Source organism: Camelina sativa, chromosome 10 (genome assembly GCF_030686135.1).
Source record: "Camelina sativa cultivar CO46 ecotype springtype chromosome 10, ASM3068613v1".
In the NCBI taxonomy this organism is placed as follows: Eukaryota; Viridiplantae; Streptophyta; class Magnoliopsida; order Brassicales; family Brassicaceae; genus Camelina; species Camelina sativa.
Window position 1 is genome coordinate 11,081,510 of NC_141889.1, and position 14,828 is coordinate 11,096,337.

At 33.7% G+C, this 14,828-nt stretch overlaps 2 protein-coding genes and 1 long non-coding RNA gene across 5 annotated transcripts; 1 reads left to right on the forward strand and 2 right to left on the reverse strand.

Moving 5' to 3' along the window:
* Window positions 1-2,657: 2,657 nt before the first annotated feature.
* Window positions 2,658-4,288, reverse strand: LOC104718596 (homeobox-leucine zipper protein HAT1). Its single transcript, XM_010436364.3, has 4 exons — window positions 3,776-4,288; window positions 3,364-3,692; window positions 3,191-3,270; window positions 2,658-3,087 (listed from the first exon to the last, which is right to left on the reverse strand). The coding sequence occupies exons 1-4, from the start codon at window positions 3,918-3,920 to the stop codon at window positions 2,796-2,798; spliced, it is 846 nt and encodes a 281-aa protein (XP_010434666.1). The 5' UTR covers window positions 3,921-4,288; the 3' UTR covers window positions 2,658-2,795.
* Window positions 4,289-10,032: 5,744 nt separating this feature from the next.
* Window positions 10,033-11,947, reverse strand: LOC104718597 (uncharacterized). Of its 3 annotated transcripts, none has more exons than XM_010436366.3 (4): window positions 10,980-11,947; window positions 10,796-10,867; window positions 10,470-10,511; window positions 10,033-10,340 (listed from the first exon to the last, which is right to left on the reverse strand). In XM_010436366.3, the coding sequence occupies exons 1-3, from the start codon at window positions 11,574-11,576 to the stop codon at window positions 10,506-10,508; spliced, it is 675 nt and encodes a 224-aa protein (XP_010434668.2). In that variant the 5' UTR covers window positions 11,577-11,947; the 3' UTR covers window positions 10,033-10,340; window positions 10,470-10,505. The 3 variants fall into 3 exon arrangements, with proteins under 3 accessions (XP_010434668.2, XP_010434669.2, XP_010434667.2); XM_010436367.3 differs by having other exon boundaries at window positions 10,033-10,335; window positions 10,980-11,721; XM_010436365.3 differs by lacking the exon at window positions 10,470-10,511 and having other exon boundaries at window positions 10,231-10,340; window positions 10,980-11,721.
* A 1,398-nt stretch (window positions 11,948-13,345) lies between these two features.
* On the forward strand, window positions 13,346-14,441 carry LOC147935989 (uncharacterized). Its single transcript, XR_015568106.1, has 2 exons — window positions 13,346-13,462; window positions 13,998-14,441. It is a non-coding gene; the product is annotated as an uncharacterized LOC147935989 (long non-coding RNA).
* The last annotated feature ends 387 nt before the right edge of the window (window positions 14,442-14,828 follow it).

Below are 14,828 nucleotides of genomic sequence, written 5' to 3' on the forward strand. Positions count from 1 at the left end.
TTATCTAATGAAATGTCTAAAGTATTTGGAACATTCAAAGTTATCTACCAAAGCTTAACAACTGGAGACCTGACGAAAGAACACCTTGAAATACCTAGTAATGTTACTTTGGACCCCCATTGTCATTTTGTGACAGGTATCAATAGAAACTACCTAGTATCAATTCTTAATTCAAAGTAAAACCATGTTACTGAATGAATAAAAGTTTCAGATGGCCAATTTTATCCAAATTTCTGTAAATTTCAATTTTTTCATCAGCATCCATCCATCAGAAACAGAATAATTATATGTACATTATCACCAGACAAAAAGCTATATAGACATAACTGGATATGTGGTGAACAAAAAAAAAAAGACATAACTGGATAGGTCTGAAAACCCGAAAATGTCAAGTTTGTGAGTGTCTCGAAACTCGGGAGAGTTGTGAAACACGTTGTTCCTCACTTGATTGCAAGGAGGTCCATGAGTCCATGACTTCTTTAAACGTATTGCAACTACGAAAATCCAAAAAGCAAAAAATTAAGTTGACAATTATTAATTCAAAGCAAAAAGCCAAAAATTAAGTTGACAATCATTGGTTTTTTTAAATTTATTGTTGAAATCACTTGTTATTATTTAATTATATCTAAACCCTAGTTAAAATTGGATTTGATATGTTTAGTGATTTATTATTGGATTTCAAAACCCGATAAATTTTGGTATTCAAAATTCAAAAAGCACATGTTGGATTTCTAAATCTCATCCAATACAATTTTATAAACAAATCAAAATGTGGATAAAGCTCTTCCAAGTACTCCAATGTTTGATTTGTCGTTATAAAAGAAATAAAAAAAAATTATATACTAGAGAGTATAGAACCGGTTTAAACAGATCATCTTTCTTTTAACATATTTTACAAGTACAGTATACGGTATTTTGTAGATATTTTTGCAAATTGTTGTATACATGCAATGAATTCATTTCTTTTAATGAATTTGACTGAAACAGGAATTGGAGGTGGATGCTCCGATGATCAAATGAGAAACTTGACAAAGCTCCTTAACAATTACTCCACTGGATCTTGCGTGTAACGACTCAACTCCTTCTTCTGGTTTCATCCCTAATCTTGCAAAAATACTTTAACAATGTCTGTCTCTCTCTTTTTGTGTCATCTTGACATCTTTGTAGAGAAATAGGAAATGGAAAGCAAGATTCCGTATTCATGCCGCTTACGAAACAAGCGAGTATAGCTTGTGAGAAAATCAAACAGATGCCGGAGCTGAGTGAAGGTTACAACATTGTTGGAGTGTCTCAAGGAAACTTAGCCGCTAGAGGCCTAATCGAGTTCTGCGACAATGCTCCTCCAATCTTCAACTATGTATCTTTAGGAGGTCCTCACGCTGGCGTCGCTGCGATCCCTGAGTGGTGTGATGTGAGTTCTCTATTTGTCTGTGTGTGTCAACCACAGTCACATTCTTTCTTACAATCACAATCAAAATAACAACAATAATGAGGTTTCTCTGTTTGCAGAATTTTTTTTGCAAGATCCTGAAGGCATTTTTTTCACAGGTCTACAACGACGGAGTTCAAGTAAACCTTCTCTTATTCTTCTTCCCTAATCAGGGCTTAAACCTTCAACCATGATTAGTACCCATAATTATTAATAATTAACAGACAAAGCTATTACCCGGATGGAGATAACTCAACTATTCTGCCTCCTCGAAAGGTGAACCTTATCATCATCATCTCTCCTATTCAATTTCTTAACCTGATCATCAGACAAACCCACTTGGCTTCTTACATAAGTATTCTTCCTAGCAGACAAAGCTATACACTGAGGATTGGATTGGTCTGAAAACCTTGGATGCTGCTGGAAAATTAAAGTTTGTTAGTCTCCCAGGCGCACACATCCAAATAAAGGATGAAGAAGTTGTAGAATACGTTGTGCCTTACCTCCAGAACGAGTACACGTTATCTTCTGAACACGAGGCCATGTAGACATTTTGCAAAATCTTTGAACCCATGAATTAAAAAAAAAAAAGAGGTCCTATATCTATGTAAACACTGAATAAAGCTTCTGTAATAAACAAGGAAGATAAAATAAAAGCTTCATCCTTTATGAAAGATGATCAATCTTATCCAAAAAAGGTTCCATCTTGTATAACGCTACAGAGACGACGAAGTACAAGTTCTTCATCACCTAGTATCTTCAAGACTTTAGTAACTTTCGTATAGAAATTGAAAGGATTGATCGAGTGGAGCAGCATCTATTGAACAACGAATTGATTTAAAACCCTAATTTTGCTGCCTGAGAGACGTCGGGGTAGAGTTTTCCAGTGGTTAACTGGTGAAATCGAGGACGGCGGCTACGACGTACACATATTGGGCCTAATAATTTGGCCCATTAAGGGTATATTATTTGGGGGCCTTTTACGATTTGTCGTGGGTAGATTAAGTGAGTATAATTCGATTTTCAAAACTTAAGGTTTTTTTTTTGTCAAAAAAAAACTTAAGGTTCAATAACCTTAACTTTATTATTCTTTTTTGATTATAAGAGAAAGGTTTATAAAACAGATCTTAGTTTAACATCTGAAAATAAAAATAAAGGTTTGTTTTGTAAAAGGTTAAGCTGAATTTTTTTTTTTTAATAATTTTGTTTGTCATCAAAAAGACAAGAATAGCTAATTTAATCAGATTAAAGTAAATTTAAAAATGAAAAAAGGTTTTTAAGGATACATAGCTGAGATGAGAGTCAATAATCTAAAAAGTACAATGACCCACATAAGTAACACAACCCATAGAACTGGTATTAAAAGTTAAGACCTAGGACGCATCACATCAAAGGTTGACCCATGTGCCATTTGGAGCCATGGACTCAATGAGACAGACTGTTGGTTGTGGTTAGATGAGGACGGTCCGGCCACTCGTTCACACGATGGACACATTAAAAGCGTGGTCGGTGGACTCATCTGACCATACAACCGCGGTGAAAGCTTTAATGCTCTTAGTTCCGCAGCCTCTTTCTCCAGCCGCCGGTTCTCTTCGGTTAATTTCTCGACGCATCTTTTCAAATACTCGCAGTCCACTTCGGTTTGCTTCAGTTTGGTCCTATAATGGGATTAACAAAACAGCTAGTATTTGTAAATAACATGACTCTCAAGGGGTAAAATGGTCAAATAGTGTAATAACATGAGTTTTATCTCTGACTCACCTTGCTCTTCTGTTCTGGAACCACACTTCTACTTGTCTTGCTGTTAAACCTAGCTTCTTAGCCAAAGCCAGCTTCTGTTTCTGCATATTTTTACCATAAAGCCCTTGTTAAAACAGAGTATTTTACAAAGAATAATACCCTCACGCTCATAGAGATGGATAAAATGAACTTACGGGATTGAGAGTATTGTGTTCCTTGAAAGTGTCTTCAAGAACAGCAGATTGATCTTTGGATAGCCTAAGCTTCTTTCTACAAGTCTCACCTCCGTAATCTTCTTCTTCGTCGGAGGTTCCACGTGAGGAAGATCTATCAAGAGTGATGTCAAGGTCATCTCCGGCAGCACCACCACCGGAGGTTCCTTCTCTCTCACTCCTCCTCTTGCCGCTCACTGTGCTCGAGATCGTACTGTTCGGAGATGAAACTCCTGTCTCCTCCTCCAAATCCACCGTCGTTGGCAAGCTGTTCACGTCGATTTTCCTAAGAAACTGTTGCTTTTGATGATCTGCAAAAATAAAGGAGAACGGTTCATTTCAAGATCTGTTTTGTTTCCCTTGTATTGTTGAAGAAGAAATTAAAGAAGCATACCTGAGGAAGAAACAAAGTTTTGGTTCCATGGAAACATCTGGAGATTGGAAACTGGTGAAGAAGTGGGTTTTAAATTTAGCTGAAGAGGGTGGCTTTGTGCAAGTCCCAAGCTAAGACTTAAACCCAGATCCTCTTTTCCCATCATCGTGATATATTTCTCAAGGTCTTGAAGATGTTTAGGAAAGGAGAGTAGCAAAAGCTTTGATCTTTATGGGTAGAGAGATGCAAGAGAAACCTTGATGATCTAAAGATGATTTTACCTCAAAAGCTCTAATTTATATCAGTGGTGGTGGTTAGTGTAAAGAAGACAAGAGAAACCTTCTTCAAGCTAGGGTTCTTATAGAGAGAGAGAGAGAGAGAGAGAGAAAGAGAGATGTGAAATGAAATGGGAATGAGAGGATTAATATAGGAAGTGAATGATATGAGATGTTGGCAGGTTAGCCAATTATAATCTATAATGCTCTTTCTATAAACTCAATTATTATATCCCCAACTTGTTCCCTCTTTGTCATCTCTTTCTCTTTTTATCTTTTCTTTTATGATCTGTTTCCTTCTTCCTCCTTTACTATTCTAGTAAATAGTATAAGTCCTATCTTTAGTTTTACTTTTTCCATAACCTCAATGTAGTTCTATATTTGTATGGAATCCAAAGTCTATTTTCAAAATTTTAAAATTTAAATTCGTACTTTCATTCTCTACTTTATTTTTTGTGAATTTGTGGACTAGAAAAAAATAAACTCTATAATGAGGATCGAATATATGTGGCGCAAATCCATCATGACATTATTTACCGACATATAATTATACAAATTGTTTTTCAAAAGAAAAAAAAATACATACAACTTGTATATGAATGTAAAAGTTATCAAGATTCAAGGCCTAGGATATATCATGGTGATGATAAGAGTTTACTTATATGTGTAGTAAGTAGTAACTCATGTCATGTCTTTGCTAACTTTGGTAGGATTATTATTCAGTGTTGTAAGTTGCCAAGTTTTATAAAAAATAAATATTATTAACCAAGAACTTCTGAACTTGATTAGGTCAATAATCTTTTCGGACCAAAGACCAAAACATAATTATTTAGTTACTACTTATTATTGGTGCTAAAAACTTGTGACCTTGCAGAAGAACTCAATCAGTCAAGATCACACACGGATGAGAACAGATAGTATCAAATAGATAGTTGGCAATTAATTGTTGAAATGATGGGGATAAAAAAAAAAAAGGACTAAATCAAGTGGTAGGTACAAAAACACAATCCACATGAATCTGAGCTCCTTCAAAGTAGTGGGCCAATCAAACTGTTGTGATCCAATGATATCCATGTGGGATGTGGGATCTATCATTACAATAACTACAAAACCATATGAATAAAAATTCCAATATTTATTGACTCTTTCTCTTTGTTCATTCAAAGTTCCTTCCTTTCTAATCAGAATTTGTAGAGAAATTTGCATAATCAGATAGATATATTATTTGTTTTGTTGCTAATCAGATTAATCATTCATTTTGATTGTCCAAAACTATATATTGTTGACCCAAAAATTGTAAAAACTGCCGAAAGAAGTTGTATTTAGATTTTTTATACTATAATAATGAGAGTATCACAAATAGTTTTTTTTGGGCTCAAGAGAGGAGGAGGAGAACATGGGCAGGTGGGTCATGTCACGTGACGACGATAAGGGACCCGAAAACACTCGACCCGGCCGTGCGTTTTCTTTTGTTTCCTCACACGCCGACATCTTATCATTTGCTACCACGCTCTCCTTCATCATTTTATGGACTTCGCTTCGTTGTAATCATTATACGCATCATTTTTTTCCACATGAATTAACTTCTTCTCCTCATTAATGATCTAAACTGTGCTCGAGATTTTATACGATATCATAAATAATGTATTCATAATCACATTTTAGAATAGTTACTTTCTATTTAAGAAACCAGTGCAATATGCATATATACGTACATTTATAATAACTTTTTTTTCTGAAAACCAAAAAGTCATTACATATATAATTGACGTGAGAATGAATCTTCATTTCAAAATTAACTAATTGACAATATAAGTCTGTTGGTTTTATATAGTAGTAATACTTAAAGGTCGTGTCTCCACTTCCTATATGAAGTTTTAAACACACGTAGTCTCGGTCAAACATATGTCTAAAGCAAAATTAAGATTCATTTTTTTAATAAAAAATAAACTTTAATAATACAAATCGTATTTTCTAATGTTGTAATCATTTGAGGCGTATATGTATGCTTTGCTTTTATAGTAGGACTAATTATCATCAATTTAGTTCATCATATTTGATTGCGTAGCTAGCTTAATAATTATTCTCTACAGAATTGGCTGTAGATTAATGTCATCACTGGGGAACTTTATATGTTTGGACCTAACTTCACCATTATATATAGTCGAATATTATATATTCTCGTACATGTAATCGTTCGAATGTTTAAATTTATTATACACTTCAAAGAATATACTCATCATTGACAATTTGACATCGGCATAACGAACAAGAGTTAAGGAGGGTAATTAAGCAATAAGAAAAAGAAAGATAATTTGAGTTTGACGTTTCATAATATAGTTAAATTAATGTTTGATTCTTGATTATTTATAGATTATTTAAACGCATCAAATGGTATAAACTATATAACTGCTACATATGCATAATTATTGAGATTCTAGCATCATGATTAATCAGTAATGGTTTTGGGAATCTATGTTTTTAAATAAAGAAATATAGTTGGTGTATAAAATGAAGCTTCAAGGAATGCTTGTAAATTGTAACTGAAAAAAATAATAAAAATGAAGAAAGAAAGGACCAAGTTGGCTCGTGCGATATATCCTCCCATGTGGAACCGACGTGGCGCACACATTCCTAAGCGAACCACACCACCCATGACAGCAAAGCACACGTGTGCTCTTGTCCACCCGCACGTGCATTTCTGGTCAATATATTCCTATGCTCTTGCCTTGTTGTCTCTAGTCCATGGTCAAACATCCTTCCTAATTTACTTGTATTCTACATTTCTATTTCTATGAGTAAAAAATAGGAAGAAGCGACTCTTTCAGTCTCTCAAAATAAGAAGAAGGTGGCTTCTTCACTTTGGGATTCTCAAAGGTGGCTTTCACATCTGAGATTTGTAAGGGGAAATTTGTAGAGCTTCTTGGAAATGGTTGTTCATAAATTTCACTACCTTTAAACGAAAGTTGACCTAATATTTAAAATAAAGAAATATATTATTTATCATTTTCAAATCTATAACTTTTAGTGTTTTTTCTAATGGATTGGTCACATTCACGAAGTGTTCATTTAGTGATGAATTTTATTTGGAATTCAGAATGTAAGAGGAAAGTAAATATAAGAACCAAAATCTAGTGGCTTACATATCATTTTTCAATTTATCTAAAAAAAAACTATAAGACACAAGAGAGATTGCAAAAGGAAAACATAGTTTTAAAAATAGTTTTTAATTCCAAATCAGAATATTTCGATTATAATTGCAAACAGAAAATACTCCCTCCGTTTCAAAATATAAGATGTTTTGGAGAAATTTTTTGTTTCATAATATAAGATGTTTTCAAATTTTAATGCAACTTTTAGATTAATTTAGTATTTTATATTATGCAGTATTGTTTTTGATTGGTTGAACTTGTTAAAAGTAAAGAGTTCTTAATCTGCGTGTTTTAGTTAAAACATCCTATATTTTGAAACGGAGGGAATATTATTTTACATTTTTAGATATTCTTTTTCAATGAACAGCAAATTAGAAGTTTTTTTGTCATCGCAAAATTAGAAGATTTCGTTTTCAAATGTAAAGAAAAGACTTACTATTTTAATAAATGAGATGAGAGGATTTCGTATACAAATGCGGATGAAAAGATTTGTTTTCAATTGATATTGCATATATATATATATATATGAAAATATTATTATTATTTTAAGCTACAATTTGTTTGACAAACTAGATTTTTCTACGTACATACTCTGTCGATACATGAATTTGACTAATGAAACCGTCAGATACATTTCTTTCAGTTTCGTTTGTTTTGGATCTATAAGATGTTAAGATTTGAAACCTTTGCTAGGCCAAAAAGAGGAATAATTTCTGCAAAAAAAACATATGTTTTCGACTTGCATATTTTTTAATTATTCTCCCAATGGGAGGTGAGCTGGTGGTCATGTGGATTCATCGGTTAAGCAAAATATCGTTTGGAATATTTTTCGGTTGTAATGCGAGACACGTGCAATAATAGGGTACGGACTCATTTCGGAACCTTTAAATAATATAATCTCATCTAACGATTTCTCACATGCAAACGTTGCTTAAAATACTTACGTTCAAGGTATAAAATTTAAGCATACTAATCTATCTCTCTTTATATGCAAATATTTACTATGCATGTGTTTTCAAAATATGTTCTTCTTATTTTAGAAATTGACACTATACAATAATACAAATAAAACCATCGTTCGGCCAATCCTCAATATACTTTTTAATTGTCACTACATGTATGAATAAACCGGGGCCTGGTTCTGGAAGACGTGAAACACTAGACGACCTATATGGCTTGAGTGGTCGGAACATTTTAGATATAAAAAGGGTAAAAACACCCAGAAAATAAGTTTGATATTTTAGTAGGAATGAAGGGTAATCATGGAAATTTAGATTTATACCATAATTTTCCACTAGGTGGACAGGCTAAAGAATCATTTTTTTTTGGGGTGCCATTGTGTGTGGTTGGTTGTTGAAGGGATACAGTTTCAAGTACAACGAGGACTGTGTATGACGTAGATTACTATCACCATCCAACATGATTGCATGCATTATCTCAATAGTATGTTAAGAAAAAATAACTAATATATCTACTCCATATTATCAGTAATAGGTTTTGCCAAACCTCAAATTTAGATCACTAAGCAAGTAATCAGTTTCTTATGTAAATCAGTACAATACCTTTCATAATAATAGGTTTTGCCAAACCTCAACTTAAACAAGTAATCTTTGTAATAAATGAACATGCGGTACACTTGGGTTTGGATTCAAATACGTTTGAATTTTTTTTATTTGTTTGGTTTAATGTTTGAATACGTTTGAAATTTGATATTCACAGTTTTAATGTTAAATAAACTTAAAAGATTGAAAGTGTATATGATTCCTTTTTTATTGGGTGTGTGATGTAATCGGTGAAAGTTGTTCTCGAATGAATCAGCTTTTTGGAAACAAGAGGAGCCCACTGAGAATGATAATCTTCATTAATTATTCGGCAAGAACTACTTTGTAATAATGATTAAGTTTTGAATCAGGAACTATTTTTTTTTAAAAAGAAATAATTAAAACCGACAAACTGACAATTTGGCTTCGCTGTAGAAGAAGAGCATAAATGGTGAGAGTCAAATGATTGTGGACTAGAATCATTATGTGATGAAACACAAACGGCCTAACATAATCAATGATATGCCCTAACCCCCCCCCCCCCCCCCCCCCCGGATGATCATTCCCATTTATAGTAATAATGAGAAGAGTTCATAATTAATGGAGCAAACCTTCTTCAAAGTAAGCATGCTCTTGCAAATTAAATACTAGTAGTAAAATTTACAAGTAATACATTGCCTAAAAAAATGTAAGAGATGCCGTAGTTGGTGTATAGGGCCTTTTGGATTTGGAATCCTGAACAACAAGCCCATTTAACTTATTGGGGTTTAGGTACTCCATTAATTAGGTCTATAAGCTTAAAAATGCAACTTCATCACATGAATATGAAGAAACAGTGAGCAGTTTTCTTAATGCAGATTTTGTTGTTGCTGTTCAGTACTGGGTAGACAGTTTTTGCCTTAACACAAAGGAAACAACTGTGATCAATAACCAGCAATGAAGCAAAAACTACTACAAACTCTTAGTATAACACTAATGCAGAACTGTAACTATTTTTGTGTGTCGTCATTAATTTACAAAATGAACGATTAGTGAAGACTAATCTGTATGCAATTTTGAAAACAGTTTTATCATTTATTTCGCTTTATGATCCATGGATTAGAGGTTCAGAGCTGTTTCTATTAACACTGTTACTTATGGAACCATTTAATAAGCTTAGAATTACACGACCTGATCTATATACCACGTACATATAACCCTGCAAACTGCAGGGTTTATTTTCCTTTAAACCTCTTAGAAACCGTAATACATTTTTCACAGACTTATAAATAGTTTAATAAATCATTTGCTGTGCTAATCGGAGTTATAAATGGTTTAAGAAACTCCTTTTTTTCAACATAGATATGTTGTTTTGCTCTGCCAGAATATTAAAAGTTCAACGCATCTTACTACCCGATTTTTCTGCATTCCATCATCAGTAACTCAAAAACAAACCCTTCTCGCTCTCTCTCTTTATATATATAGATTTATATCTGTAGATATATGAACCTTACCGATATTTACTTATATTTTTGTTACTACTAAGTTTGTTATGAGACTCTTGAGATTTGAAATATCTTCTTCCTATCCTATACTGTGGTGTATCCTGGATTCTCGATCACCAGCATACCTATCTACCCTGCAACAAACCAGAAACAAAGGTACCAACAAATTAGGCACAAAGCTCAAAAAGATCAAGCAATGCATAACTTAACAACGTTACCATATCCATGAAAATGATAAGTTTCAATAAGGGAGATGACTTCACCTTCTTTTCTTTCACCAAAAGACTACTATGCATCGATCATCGCTGCAAATGGAACACAATCGTTGTTACAAGTTTCTTTATCATTAAAGCAGCATTAACAACTAGTTTATGTAAAGCTAATTAGCTTTCCGAATGTGGGTTTAATGTATATATCTTTGTAAGCACAATGATAATGAAACTTCATATCTTCTCTAACTAGCACTAAAGGTCAGGACTTTCATCAAGTTTATACTATCTAATGTAGCAAAAGGGTAGGTTGATCCAAGGCATTTAATCAAAGCAAAGCAATTGAATTGATCAAAGCTAATGTGCACACACACACACACCTTAACCGGAGAATTGGAAACTTTGAAGCAATCAGCATTCATCCCAACGAGACACAATCCAGGGAAAATGACCTACAAGAGCAAAGACATTGAAATGCCAAAGAGATGAAGAGAAACAATATAAATATTTGTTGGAGAAGTTTTCAGGTTGAGGCATTTCGTCGAACACCTGGTGACGACTTACATCGAGATACTTCTGCATCGTTTTAGTCCTCTTCCGTGGCCGGCGAGATGGCCTGTTCCCACACATGCTGAACAAATCCTCTTCGATCTCGTCTCTAGACAGAGCAACCCAAAGCCTGTGATTCTCGTTCGCAACCTCACCACCGCCTAATCCGGGTGATTCCGCCGGGATCCCTCTCTGCCTGTTTGATTTCGGCTCCATTCCTCCGCCTGATTTCTGATTCTTCACCTCCGAAGCACCTCCTCCGCCGCCGCATGCCTCCGCCGCGAGTACGCCGTTTCCCTTCTTCAAACCACCACCACCACAAGCCTTCCTAGGTCGAAGATTCCAAGGCCTCTTCTCTTCCTCCTCCTCCTCCTCCTCCTCCTCCTCCGCTTCGTCTCTCTCCTTCGCCGACACCGGAGCTTCCTCTCTCTTCGGAGAAACCTCATCGGATTTCATCTTCTTAGGGTAATCGTTGTCGGACGACTGAACAAAGGTGGAGAAAGAGAGCCGCGGCTGGCGACTAGACCGTGACGCCACAACACGGTTAGAGACAGCCACCGTATTATCGGCCGATTGAGAAGCAGACCTCTCCAACTTGGAATTCGCAGACATTTTGAGATGGGATTATACCAAAGACCTATTCACCTGAGAGATGATGATCAAAAACCCTAGACCAACCAAAAAGCCAAAGCAGAGAAGAGAGAGAGATGTAGTACAAATGAGGATTAAGGTGCATGCGTAAGTTTCTAATTATGTTTTTTTTTTAATTTCATTTAATTCATTGAATTTGTTTTTGTTGATTCTTCTTCATTCCAGTCTTTCTTCTTTGAATTTATTTGTTTGTTATTTGGACTTTTTCTTACCCAATTTATTGTTATTAGATCTTTCTCAAGTATCTTGGACTACCAATTTACCAAATTTCCTATATTTTAAACTTACATATGTAATTGTTATGGAGAAAAATCAAAGACTAATCTTTGTTTAATTAGGTTAAAAATCATTAATATTGAAATCCTTATATATATCATACCAAATTAAAAAAGGATTCTCTTCAAATTCAATGCATGCCACTTAGATACAAGCATACATGTAATAAGTGACAGCTTCAATGCTTTTTAGGATGTATAGAAGGATCTAGAATATGTAATATTTTTGAGTATATTTGTTATTAATTACCATAACTTATACTTATGGAAACTAGGTTAATTAGGTTAGCATTCTATTCTTTATATAAACATGTGTAATCCTTATTGTATATTTTATGAAAGTGATGTAACATGTGTATTCAATCTAATATACTAAGTGATTTGACTTTTAATGATATTTTAAATGTTTTTTTTTATGATTTTAGGAAATTGATATACTTCATTGTAAAATTCTTTCAAATCTCATACAAAACCAAAAAATTTAGATTTATGTATTTTTAACTAAACAAATCCTCAAAAATCTCTAAAAATCATCAAAATGTTTTGAATAATAGTGGATTTTAAAGTAATTTTTAAATCATCAGTTCAATAACAGTGGATTTTAATATATATTTTAAAATTCATGATTGAATAACATAAGATTTGTAAATTTTATATAAATCACTTAAAATGTCAAGTTGAATACATACGTTGTTGCCTAGTGCCTACAAATGCATATAAATTAACAAATGAAAAGAAACCGAATTTTTATTAAGCATATATGATTTGTACTAGTCAACTTAACTTAGTATAGATTAAACATAACCTCGATTGAAAAAAAAAATGAAAAAAAAACAGAAACTCGATTTCTATGTTTAATGAGATTACTATTAGCATCAAACATAGACTTGGATTATGTTTCATTTTATCTACTAAAAACCATATTTGGTTGCATTGCAGTTAAAATAATAATTACTCACACAACTACTTGTTATTTAAAAAAAAACCCACTATATTGAAAATGAAGCCCATAACAAAAAGGCCCAAATAAGAAAAGAAACGATCAGCCCACGTTCAATAATCGTTTAGGGTTTTTGGGCAATCCACAAAGTCGGAGAGAGAGTCGAGATCCAGTCGAGACTCGAGAGAGAGAAAGAGATCAGTATGTAAAAAGCATCACTGAAATCCAGTCCAACAAACAAAGATGGGCTTTGAAGAAATGGCCAAGCCCACTGCAGTTTGTTTATTAACCCTGCTCTCCAACGGTAAGAAGAAAAAAAGAGCTCTTCCCATTTGCTCTGCAACCTAGGAACACAGCTCACACTATGGTCCAAACAAGGAACCAATTCTCTGCTCTTGCCTCACCAATCTTATGCACATGATAGAGACACTTGTCAGACATCTACCTACCTTGTAATCATTAGGTTATCTTGTCTCCTTCTATATAAAGACAAATGATGTAATCTGAATCATCTATCAATGGAGAAATATCTTTGAGCCTCTCTTTCTCTGTTTTTAACCTAGAGCAACTGCTCTTGCTTTCACAGTAATCGCTTCCCCGAATCGTTCTCCTGCGGCGTGAGTTTCGCAAAGGTAATATTATTTACTATTCTTGTTTCCACGTTTTACTTTTCTTCCTATTCTTAATATTTTTTTTTCTCAAATTCTTTCCTCTATCGATTTATTGTGATTTCTTCTTATGGAGTGAAATTCTCATTGAATATCCCATGAACGTTTCTTTATCTGTTTCATGTCCGATTTCTATATATGCGTTTCTTCTACTTCATGATGTGTCCTAGTAGCGCCGAACCTCTGTGTTTGCTTTTTTTCTCTTCAGATTGATTCCATTTTTTTATCACGATTCTCATATATTATTCTTTAACCCAAAAAAAAAACGAAGTTGTGATTTCTTATTATGGAAGGAAAATTTCACTTTTTGGTTCCTTAATAGCCCAGAAACGTTTTTTTTTTTTTTTTTTTTTTTTTTTTTTTTTTTTTTTTATGTGTATCTCTGTTTCATGTCCGGTTTCTATCTATCTACTCATGTGCTTATGCCTATATTAAATCTGGAGTTTTTTCTTATTCTTGATAACAACTTGCATTTTTTTGGTTCTTCTAATTTGCCCAGAAACTTGCACTTATCATGGATGCTGCACTGAATCAATCGAAGCAACAAGCGCTAGATTTGCATCATGTCGTCGTAGATAATCTAGAGTTACTACATACTTTTGCCGAGAATCATGCAACGACCATTGAACAACTCAATGGCGTCATCAACATCATGAACACCGTCGATGTGATCGCCAACGAAATCCTTAATCCACCGGCGAATCAGATGGAAGACACAGGCTCTTGCATCACCAAATAATTCCAGTTCAAGTCTTAATGCCACGACTGGGTTTAAGTTTTAAATTGTAGAGCAATTTTGCTTTTGGATTTGAGGGTCATTTGGTTTCTTATTATCGAGGAGGATTCATAGTACGTACTAGTGACATATATATATATATATATATATATAACTTATTGATATCTTTTGTGAAAGCAAGATCAAATTTTTGGAGTTTGGATCCAATCGTTGCAAAGCAGTTACGAAGAAAATACTAAGGCATGGCGAAAAAAACAAAAAAAAATGTTAAAAATTTTCATGACTAATTAAACTAACTAGATTAAAAGCACGGGAAACAACAACTACAACAACAATAGTATGTTTTGTTTATGTATAATTCATGCACCTACAGTATTGTTTATTTAGTTCTATCTTATCGAAATATATTGAATGAATGTATTAAACATTGCTCTGTACTCTAATAGAAACAATCCCCAATTTAACCAAAATCGTGATATATAAGTTTCAAATATAACGAAAGACTAATTTGGGTCAGATATAACATCAACAAAATGAGTTTGTATAGTACAGTACAACCTCTATAAATTAATACTCGATAAATTAATAACCTCT

Coding starts and splice junctions, on each gene's coding strand:
- LOC104718596 (XM_010436364.3), bottom strand. CDS start 3,920: ATGATGGGAAAAGAGGATCTGGGTTTAAGTCTTAGCTTGGGACTTGCA. Junction 3,693..3,775: donor AAACTTTGTTTCTTCCTCAG/GTATGCTTCTTT, acceptor TTATTTTTGCAG/ATCATCAAAAGCAACAGTTT. Junction 3,271..3,363: donor AACACAATACTCTCAATCCC/GTAAGTTCATTT, acceptor AAAAATATGCAG/AAACAGAAGCTGGCTTTGGC.
- LOC104718597 (XM_010436365.3), bottom strand. CDS start 11,576: ATGTCTGCGAATTCCAAGTTGGAGAGGTCTGCTTCTCAATCGGCCGAT. Junction 10,868..10,979: donor CGATGCAGAAGTATCTCGAT/GTAAGTCGTCAC, acceptor TTGCTCTTGTAG/GTCATTTTCCCTGGATTGTG.